The sequence below is a fragment of the Rhea americana genome, unplaced genomic scaffold (assembly GCF_003343005.1).
Source record: "Rhea americana isolate MKP2758 unplaced genomic scaffold, rheAme1 scaffold_420, whole genome shotgun sequence".
Lineage (NCBI taxonomy): Eukaryota > Metazoa > Chordata > Aves > Rheiformes > Rheidae > Rhea > Rhea americana.
Genome location: NW_028186558.1, coordinates 122,644 through 131,979, shown reverse-complemented (window position 1 = coordinate 131,979; position 9,336 = coordinate 122,644). Strand labels below are relative to the sequence as shown.

Genomic DNA, 9,336 nt, shown 5'->3' with positions numbered 1-9,336 from the left:
CGTGGTCCCGGGGTGCCGGGGGCGGCCCGGTCCCCCCCCCGCGGGCAGCGGGGCGGCAGGACGCCTGGGAACGCACTCCCCGGGCTTTCCCGCACCCGCGCTGGGATCAGTGGCGGGGGGCGGGACCGCTGTCCCGGGACCAAAGTCCACCCCCATCGCATCCTGATCCCTGCTGGCAGCCTCGTGCAAGGAGAGTGGGGGCCCTCGCGCCGGGCGCTCCAGCCCCCCTGCCCAAGCAGCCCCCCAGGGACAAAGCCTTCCCGGTCCCCCGCCCCATCCCACCATGATGCCACGGTACGTGTTCCCGTGCAGGGGCAGCCTGCCCTGGGCTGGCCAGGGGCAGAAGGRCCTCCACACGCTGAGAGCTGCACAAACATCCCCTCGCATGCCCCCTTCTCGTGCAAACGGGGTCCTGAGGCCCCACGGCAGTGACTGGAGGGGAGACTCACACCAACTGCGGCCTGGGAAACCCTCGGCCTGGGCACCCACTGCTGTGCCACACTCCGCATAGAGCAGAGCAGCGATTACCTGCCCCGCGGACAGCAGCATGGCCCTCGGCTGGGGCAGAGCCGTGCTCCCGGCCTCGCCATCGCCTGCGTCTCCTGCCAGCCATGCTCCCCAGCCTACGCTGAGCTGCCCGGCCCTGACTCAACACGCGTCTCTTGTGGTCAGGGTTAAGGAGGGCTGGAGGTGGCCAGACRCCAGCCACCGGAGAGGGATGTGGTACCAGGCAAAGGAGGGGAAGAGCGCCCACACCGCTTGCCTCTTCCCTCGCAGCACCTTATTGCCCGCCTGCCGGAGGCCGGGCACTGGGTAGGCAGCAGCGGAAGCAAGTCCAGCCACCTTGGTCCCAGGGTCTGGGCACYTTGAGCCCACGCTCGGGATGTGCAGTGGGGACAGGGCCCCCTCAGAGCAACAGGCAGGGGAGCGGGGAGGCCACCGGCAGCAGGGCTGCCGGGGAACCTGGGCATCCTGCGTGCAGGAGAACGATCTTGGATGTCAGAGCTGCAGATGGGGCTGCTCTGACCAAGGCAAGAGGGAAAAAAGAAAGGGAGAAGCCATATCCGCCTGAGGCCGCCCATGAACCCAGCGTCCCGGGCCAGCGGGGGATTCCAGCCCCATCTCCAACCRTGCCACAAACATGGTGTGGCAGGCAGCACCGGCGGCTGCAGAAGCAAGGCCAAAGGTGTTTGTGCAGCTGCTGCAGGGACAGTGGTGCTGGGGCAGCCTGTGCCCCTCCTTGGCCCACCACGGGCAGCCCAACGTGCATTGCTGCATGCACCACGCACGCACCCACATGYATTATGCGTGCTGTGCCTTGCAGCCCCCCAGGCACTGCAGCATCCTGGCAGGGTCCACAGGCACCAGCCAGGCCTGGCACTGCCTGTTTCAATGGGAAGCAGCAGAGATCTGAGGCAGGAGCAGAGTGCTGGGATGGGGGACTGGCACCCACAGGGTGCCAGCCTGGGGCATGGGGCACAGAGTGGCACCAGGCGAGGCGGGAGGTTCGATACAGTTGGTTTATGGTACAGCGACCGCAAGGCGCTGGGGTCAAGACGCTGAACAGCACAGAGCTGGGTGCTGGGCTGGGCACGGGGGCTGCACCTTTCGCCCAGCCCCACGCGCACCCCAGCTCCCGAGCTGCTGCCGCCGGCCGGGGCGCAGTCCCCCGGTGCAGCGGGGCTCTCCCGCAGAGCAGCCGAGCAGCTGCAGGCACGGAGRAGGCAGCCCCGGCTCGTACGTGGAGCCATGGGCAGGCACAGCCAGGACGGACGGCGGAGACTCGGCGGCAGCAGGGCCGCAGGGCTGGGGAGAGGGCTGCACGGGGGTCCYAGCGCTCCGGCGCCCATGGGGCTGGGTGAGTGGTGCCGCAGCGCTGCCGTGCCGAGGGCATGTCCAGTGCTTCACTAAGGGGGCTCTCGGGGAGCTTCATAGCACCATGGGAAGGGCACCGGCTCGCACCCGCTCCCGACAGTCCGGGGTGCCCTGCCCCAGCTCGTCCRCCTGGGAGCCGGCAGTATAAATAAGAGGGGCAGGAGGGGGGCGTGCAGTGGCAGCTCCAAGTCCTGAGTGTGCCAGGGCAGGCACTGGGTCACTGTCCCTGGCGTGAGAGGCGGCGGAGCAGCCCCCTGCCCGCGCGCCGTCTGGGGCCACGCTCAGCCCAGGAAGCACACGGGGCCCAGCTCAAAGCCGAACTTCTGGTTGGYGTCTCCGAAGTCAGCCATGGCCACGTCCATCAGGGGCAGCCGCTCGACGCGGGACGAGGCCACCTCCAGCACTGTCCGCTCTTGGCCTTGGCGTCCCTGCAGACATGGGGCAGGCTCAGGGATAGGACCCCGGGGCAGAGACCCACCGGGACCTGGCAGACATGGCGCCAGGGGAGCTAGGATGAAGCGGGTGAACAGGGACAGGGATGGTTCCAGCTGCGAGGGGATACGGGGTKGGGAAGGGGATGAAGGGGCTGCATGTAGGGGGGTGGCAGGGTGCAGTGGGGTTTGGGCTGCCTCACCTGGCAACCGTCRCGGAGGGCCCGGATGAGGGCAGCAGGGTGGCCGTGCCCCAGCTCCTCATCGTTGGCCCCACGGAAGCGCAGGGCGCGGGCRAAGCTGCTGGCACCGGCGTCGTACCAGGCGGCTGCGTTCTGGCAGTTCAACGTGAAGTTCTGGCGGGCGCTGGCACTCAGGAGACGCAGAAAGGTGAGCTGGGTCACRGGCACCCCATTCCCATCTGCGTCCACGTAGGAGAACTGGGAGGACAGCACAGGGGCTGAGATGCAGCCACCCAACGCCACGCACTGGGTGCCTCTTCCCTTCTGCCCCAGGACGGAGCGTAACCCCCAGGCTCCTACCTTTCTGCCCCTCTTGAAGGTACTGTACCATGTTCCCGGCTTCTCCCTGTTCCAGGCAGCGAGCCGCACCTGGGGGTGACAGAGGAGGGGAAGGTGTTAGAGAGCGTCTCTAACCCCAGCGCCCTGCAGCATGGGGTGCAGCATGCCCTGAGCCCCCCCCCCCCCCCCCAATCTCAGGGGCTCCCCGGCCCAGTAGGCTGCTGGAGCACAGATCTGGACACCCAGCACTGCCGTACCCCAGCCCTCTAGATCCCTGCTTCAACTCACAGCCTCAAACTTCTTATCAGGGAAGAGACAGGTTTCGCCGCCAGCCGTGAAATTACAGAAAACCCGGAAGGCATCTCGGGAGCAGCCCTGGTTGGGGTCAATCCAGTACTCGCCTGGGAAGGAGGGCAGGGAGGTCAGCAGGCAGGCAGATGGACAGATGGATCAGCTCCCTGCAGGCTCTGCACTTGCCTTGGCCCCCTCCCCAGAGACATGCTGTACGTGCAGCACCTGGCGTGGGGCAGAGGTCTGGAAAGCCCTGGTCCCACCCCCCCTGGAGGTGTTTCCACCGTTCCCTCTCCCTCCTGCAGCCTGGACCTCCAGAACCTCACCGTCCTTGAGGTGGGGGTGGCAGAGCTGCAGCTCCCTGCAGACGCGAGCGGGACTCTCGGGGGTGCCCAGGGGCCGTCTCAGCTGCTCGACCTCAGTGCGCAGGGAGCTGAGCGAAGCATACACCTCCTCCAGCCCCTCGTATTCTGAGGGGGCTCCCTGCTCCCCTGGAGCTCCGTCCACAGCCTGCCGGCGCTTCCTGGCCCTGCTCGAGGGAAGTGGCTCAAGCAGCTCAGCTGGGCGGCCCTGGGACAGACACACAGAGGGGTGAGAGCAGCAGACACAGGGAGCAGAGCTGCGTGAGAAASGCCGGACCAGCCTCTGCGCCAGCAAGGGGGGCCTGGGGATGGAGGAGCCGTCCCCGGAGGGGAGAGGCAAAGGGGGAACAGGGGGCTTGGCAGGACCCAGGCGGGGTGTTGTCTGTCTCTGTGCCCAAAGCACCTCTCACTCACCGGTGGCCCTGGGGGTCCAGGGGGACCCGTGTCACCTCTGGGACCCAGCGCACCCTGCAAAAGAGGAGGAATGGGCAATCAGCCAACCAGCCCAGAAGGCTCCAAGTGCCTTGCTCGCTCCCCAGCYCCCCTAGGGACGCGGTAGGAGATGGCCCTGCTTGTGCTCCCCGTCCCCTCCTCGGCACTCACCGGTGAGCCTTTGGAGCCCTTCTGGCCCAAGGGTCCCTGTGGGGAAGAGAAGACAGGAGAGGGGTGCTGGCTGGGAGCAACCAGATCCCAGGCGTGAGCTGGTTATGCAGCTTGGGGAAGCTGCCCTCGACCCTCCCGTGAGCCTCGGTCCCCTCTGCCCCCTTCACCAGTCCTGGGGAGAGAATCCCCCCCTCCAGGACTGCAGAGGAGTTAAGGGCAGACTGACGATCCTGGGATGAGCAGAATGACGTTCAGCTAAAGCTTGGTGCACCTGGATGGTGCAGGCAGCTACTCACCGAGAGCCCAGGGGGTCCTGGGGGGCCGGTGGGACCTGTGGGTCCAGCCAAACCCTGCGGGTAGAGACAGCATCAGCCCTGTCCCCAAGGGGCATGTGTCCACAAGTACGTTGTTCTTCTCCCTGCTGTCCAGCCCCAAMGTCAGGAGAGACCCCACATACTCACAGGGTCTCCCTTGGGTCCTGGGGGACCCTGGATGCCTGGCAGCCCCTGGTCTCCTTTCTCTCCCATCTCTCCTGGAGGTCCAATGAGCCCGATCAGTCCCGCGTGGCCCTGGGAGTGAAGGGAGTGTCAGGCAGCCTCCTCCCCAGGACCAGGCATGGGGGCGAGTCTGGGGTGAGGGGCACCCCAGCCCCAGCTCCTGCGCAACTGTCACCTCGCCTTACCTTGTCTCCCTTGTGGCCAGGGTCTCCCTTGAGGCCAGGCAAGCCCACAGGGCCCTGCAAGGAGCACAGAGGGAGTCACGCTCCCCGGACTGAGCCCAGCCAGGACACCAGGGTCCCCAGGGCTCACTCACCCTGACTTACCAGGGGGCCGGGTGGTCCTGCTTGTCCTGGGGCTCCCAGCAGACCTTGTTCGCCCTGGAGAAGACACAGCGTGGGAGAGCGGCACGAGCCCCCCCAAAATCCAGCCTGCAGCGGCTCAGCGCCCAAGGCAACGCCGTGTGGGCACCTGGCTGCCCAGGGCCTCGGGCACGCACTCAGCCCTGCATTGCTGTAGGGGTGTGCCTCACGGGCCCTCCCCACAGCCCCCCCACCCCCCCCCAGGACTCACAGCCGAACCAGGGATTCCACGGAGACCTTCGGAGCCGGGCCGCCCTGGAGGGCCCTGCGCCCCCACGGGGCCCATCTTCCCGGGCGGCCCCTCCGTGCCAGGCTGGCCCTGGGAACGCGAGCATGGAGCATCTGAGCGGGGCCTGGGGTGGCACAGGGGCCTGGCCCCCGCTTGCCGGCGGTGTCTGGGAGGGCTCGGGTTCTGCCCCGGGCTGGCAGAGGCATGGCGCTTTCCTCCCCGAGGGGAGCAGGCTTGGAGAGCCTCAGCTTACCTTGGCACCCTTTTCGCCCTGACGGCCCTCGCGCCCAGCTGGCCCTGCCGGCCCCTGGGCAAGGAGACAGCGAGCGCGTGAGCTGGGCACCGGGAACAGCGCTCCGGCCTGGAGCAGCCCCGCTTGCCCCCCGACACAGAGAGCACTGCTCCCCTCCCACCTCGCCCTGTGCTCTCCCTCCCCGTCCTCRCCCCCTTCCCCTACTCACCCTCCGTCCAGGGGGTCCCGGGGGCCCCGGCTCCCCTGACGCACCGGGGGGRCCCTGAAACAAACCCGAGTTGGTCAGTGGCAGCTTGGGGAGGAGGAAAGAGAAGAAAAAGGTCCCACAGCAGGCGCTGGGGGAAGCATGGAGAGGCCTGGGGGGATAAGGGGTGCACGAGGACCCCGGGGAGCAGCACAGGTCAGCCACAGTCCCGCAGCCCCGTGGGGGATCGCAGCCCCCCCTCACGGCCCTGACACCCCCAGGTGCCCCACTCACCGGCAGGCCGGGGTCCCCGCTGTCGCCCTTCTCTCCAGCAGCGCCGTCCAGGCCCTGCGGCACAGGACGGGGTGAGCGCTCGCCCAGCCACCCCGGCCCCCCCAGGCTTTCTGCAGGGGGGTGCGGCAGGGCAGCGCCTGCAAGGCAGCACAGCACCAGAGCCCTGGCGCCCGGCTCCTCCAGCCCCCGGCTCGCCCCACGGCCCCTGCCGGCACCGGGGTGACGGCGCCTGGGGCAGCCCGTGGCATGGGAGCTCCGAGTGCCGGCTCCGAGCCTGGGGAAGCGCCAGCAGCCTCCAGGCTGCGGCTGCTTCTGCTCTGCGGCCCCTYCAGCGGGCCAACTGGGGCTACTCACCGGCACGCCGGGGTCTCCAGGGGGGCCGGGATCTCCAGGGAAGCCGATGGGGCCCTGCAGAGAGACGGAGATATGAGCACGGGGCTGGAAGAGAGTTGCAGYGCACCGGGAGAGCAGAGCAGGAGCAGGGAAGGGGCTGTGGGTAGGTGTGCGAGGGGTCTCAGGGCAGGCTCCCTTCGCCTCTCTGCACCTCACTCCTGCACTCACCAAGTTGCCTTTGGCTCCATCCTCTCCTGGGGGCCCCTTCTTGCCAGGGGGGCCAGCTGCTCCTGGCTGTCCTGCATCCCCCTTCTCCCCCACATCCCCTTTCACACCCTGCAGAGGAATGGGGAGAGCAGGGCGTAGCCCGGGCCGCACGGTGTTCACCCGCAGCCCTGGCCSAGCTCCGCGTGCCTGGGGAGAGCGGGACCCGCTCCCTGCTCCCCACTCCATMGAGCTTCTCCTCCTCCCCACCCCGATGCTCCTGCCTTCGCAGAGATGCCCTGCRACACTCACGGGCGGGCCGGGCTCCCCCGGGGCTCCAGGGTCTCCTGCTTCGCCTGGCTCACCCTGCRCGGGAGAAGAGCAGAGGGAAACCTGCCGGCCGTGCCCCGGGTGCTGCCGGGCGCTGCGGGGGGGGGAGTGCGCTGCTCTGCCCGGTCCACGCACACTGAACGTGGGCTCACCTTTTCTCCCACRGCACCTGGCTGCCCCACGCCGCCCGGCATTCCCTGGGGGCCCTAAAGACGCGAGGACAGGGGTTACCCAGGGCAAAGCCCAGAGCCTGCCCCACGGCCTGGCACCCTGCACGCCCGGCAGCCAAGTGCCACGGCCGTGCTCACCTCTGCGCCGCTGGGTCCTTGGGGCCCGCGTGGTCCCGGGGCGCCGGGGGGGCCCTGCAGGGAGCACAGGGYGGGTCAGCACCACGGAGAGCGACTGCTGAGCCGGGGGGCTGCGAGGCCCCCAYGGGAGAGGGAGCTTGTGGAGTGGGGCAGAGGGAGTCGGCGAGGTCTGGGGAGCCGGGGAGGCACCGAGGTGGGCAGCTGAGCCGTGGGGGGCTCCTTACCATGGGGCCGACGTCTCCGTTCTCCCCCTTCTCGCCCGGCGGGCCTGGCATGCCCTGCGAGGAGCGCGCGGGTTGGCAGGGCAGAGCCACCCTGGTGCCGCGCGGAGCCCTTGTCCCGGCCCCCCCTTGCCCGCCCACAGCCCCCGCCAGCCCTGCAGAGCCAGCCCTGCCCCCTGCTCCTTACCTGCAGGCCCGGGGGGCCGCTGAGGCCGGGGTGGCCCCGCGAGCCCTCGTCTCCCTTCTGCCCAAACATGCCCTGCTGCCCGCGGCGCCCGGGCTCCCCGTCCGCTCCCTGCCAAGGGCGAGCTTGGGGTGAGCACCTTCCCGCAGGCACTGCCTGCCCCACGGGGACGTTGGCGCGCAGGCGGGAAGGGGCTAAGTGGGGAGACAGGGCAGGACAGGGGATGCTCGCGCTGCTGGGKGGAGCAGCAAGCGCTGCATTCGGGGTCTCTTGGTTGAGCGTGGGGCTCGGGGTGTGGGGGGGGATGAACTGGGTGGGAAGAGCGTGTCCAGCTACTCACCGCGGGGCCAGGGTGCCCGAGAGGCCCCTGGATTCCTGTCGGTCCTGGGGGGCCCTGGGGGGGGGGCAGAAGCATCCGCATCATTCAGAGCGGCCCCCGAACGCCTCCCGTCCCTGGGGGCGCTCTGGCCCTCGGCAGCCCCCGGGCCCGCACAGGCCGGCCAGCCCCATGGCCCTTACCGCCTCGCCCTTGTCGCCTTTGCTGCCCTTCTGCCCGGGCGGCCCGATCTCGCCCTGCCACGGCAAAGGGACACGGTGAAACCCCGCAGCCGCCCTTGCCGGGGACCCGTGGCCAGGGAGCGCTGGCGGCCAGGGAAGGCTGCCATCGCCGGGGAACCGTGGCCAAGGAAATCCCATCACCAGGGAAACCTGCCTCCACCTGGGGAGCRCTGCCAAGGAAACCTGCCAGCGCCCGGCACGGACACGGACGCGCCGCTGCCCGGGAGCTCCCCGCTGCCAGGAGGCGGCCGCGGGAACCGGCCCTCTCCAAGGGGACCGGCCCGGGTACCTCCCCCGGCTGTCAGCAGCCAGGCGCAGCACATCTCCTCTCCGCAAAGGAGCCGTCGCTGGGGGCTGGCTGCTGCCCCGGACTTACCTTGTCGCCGTCTTCTCCTGCCGGGCCGGGGGGGCCGCCTGGGCCCGGCAGCCCCACAGGGCCCTGGATGCCGTCGTGTCCGGCCGGGCCCATCGGGCCCCTCTCGCCCTGCGGCGGGGAGAGAGCGGGGCTGGCCGGGACCCACGGGAGGCTCCCGGCTGCTCCCAGCCCTGCCCCACACCTCCTCCTGCGTCGCGCCCCACCACGCCGAGGCTGCAGCACCTACCGGGGAGCCCTTCTCTCCGGTGGGGCCRGGGGGGCCCTGCGCGCCCCCGCGGCCCGGCAGTCCGATGCCTCCAGCTGCCCCGGTGGGGCCTCGCTCGCCGGGGGAACCCTAGGAAAGACAGGCCCGGGATCCTCCCTCCTCGCCAAGGAAAACTCACTCTTTACCAACTAGGACTCCAGCCGGGGTGGCGAAACCGCTCCCCAGGGAGCCCCTGGCAAGGGGGACCCCAAAACTCCGCACGAGCCCGGAACGCCCCGATGCTCAGCACTCACTGTGGGGCCGGGCGGGCCGGGGGGGCCTTCCTCACCCTTCAGGCCAGGAGGACCCTGCCGGAGAGACGGCCGGTCAGGGCCCCGCTCGTCCCCGCTCCCCGCCCGGGGAGCGCGGCAGGCCGCGTCCGAGCCCGGGACGGCACCGACCGTCTCTCCCGGCGCGCCCCGCGTGCCGGCAAAGCCGTGGATGCCCGGGGGGCCGTTCTTGCCGGGGACGCCAGCCGGGCCGGGGTCTCCCTGCAAGGAGAAGGGGGGGGGGGCAGGTCGCGGCAGGCTCCGTCGCTCCCTGCCGCCGTGGGGCCGAGCGGGGGGTGTCAGCACCCTCGGCTCAGCCCGGCGGGCGGCCGCGTGGTGGCTCCTACCTTGGCTCCTTCTCGGCCGGCGGCTCCTGGCAGCCCCTGCTCCCCCGGGGGGCCGGGGGG

At 70.1% G+C, this 9,336-nt stretch overlaps 1 protein-coding gene across 1 annotated transcript in view; it reads right to left on the bottom strand.

Moving 5' to 3' along the window:
- Positions 1–1,501: 1,501 nt before the first annotated feature.
- The window catches only part of COL5A3 (collagen type V alpha 3 chain), a 14,663-nt gene continuing 6,828 nt past the window's right edge, over positions 1,502–9,336 (bottom strand). Inside the window, exons 26-54 of the mRNA XM_085315143.1 lie at positions 9,277–9,333; positions 9,062–9,151; positions 8,915–8,968; positions 8,643–8,750; positions 8,417–8,524; positions 8,002–8,055; positions 7,823–7,876; positions 7,486–7,593; positions 7,302–7,355; positions 7,078–7,131; positions 6,922–6,975; positions 6,752–6,805; positions 6,464–6,571; positions 6,257–6,310; positions 5,903–5,956; positions 5,633–5,686; positions 5,425–5,478; positions 5,154–5,261; positions 4,907–4,960; positions 4,766–4,819; positions 4,545–4,652; positions 4,380–4,433; positions 4,084–4,119; positions 3,895–3,948; positions 3,445–3,688; positions 3,116–3,228; positions 2,849–2,917; positions 2,510–2,746; positions 1,502–2,303 (exon numbers count right to left, since the gene is read on the bottom strand). Of these exons, the coding sequence (XP_085171269.1) occupies positions 2,157–2,303; positions 2,510–2,746; positions 2,849–2,917; positions 3,116–3,228; positions 3,445–3,688; positions 3,895–3,948; positions 4,084–4,119; positions 4,380–4,433; positions 4,545–4,652; positions 4,766–4,819; positions 4,907–4,960; positions 5,154–5,261; positions 5,425–5,478; positions 5,633–5,686; positions 5,903–5,956; positions 6,257–6,310; positions 6,464–6,571; positions 6,752–6,805; positions 6,922–6,975; positions 7,078–7,131; positions 7,302–7,355; positions 7,486–7,593; positions 7,823–7,876; positions 8,002–8,055; positions 8,417–8,524; positions 8,643–8,750; positions 8,915–8,968; positions 9,062–9,151; positions 9,277–9,333 (2,451 nt within the window). The 3' untranslated portion in view covers positions 1,502–2,156. The remainder of the gene's footprint in view (positions 2,304–2,509; positions 2,747–2,848; positions 2,918–3,115; positions 3,229–3,444; positions 3,689–3,894; positions 3,949–4,083; positions 4,120–4,379; positions 4,434–4,544; positions 4,653–4,765; positions 4,820–4,906; positions 4,961–5,153; positions 5,262–5,424; positions 5,479–5,632; positions 5,687–5,902; positions 5,957–6,256; positions 6,311–6,463; positions 6,572–6,751; positions 6,806–6,921; positions 6,976–7,077; positions 7,132–7,301; positions 7,356–7,485; positions 7,594–7,822; positions 7,877–8,001; positions 8,056–8,416; positions 8,525–8,642; positions 8,751–8,914; positions 8,969–9,061; positions 9,152–9,276; positions 9,334–9,336) is intronic.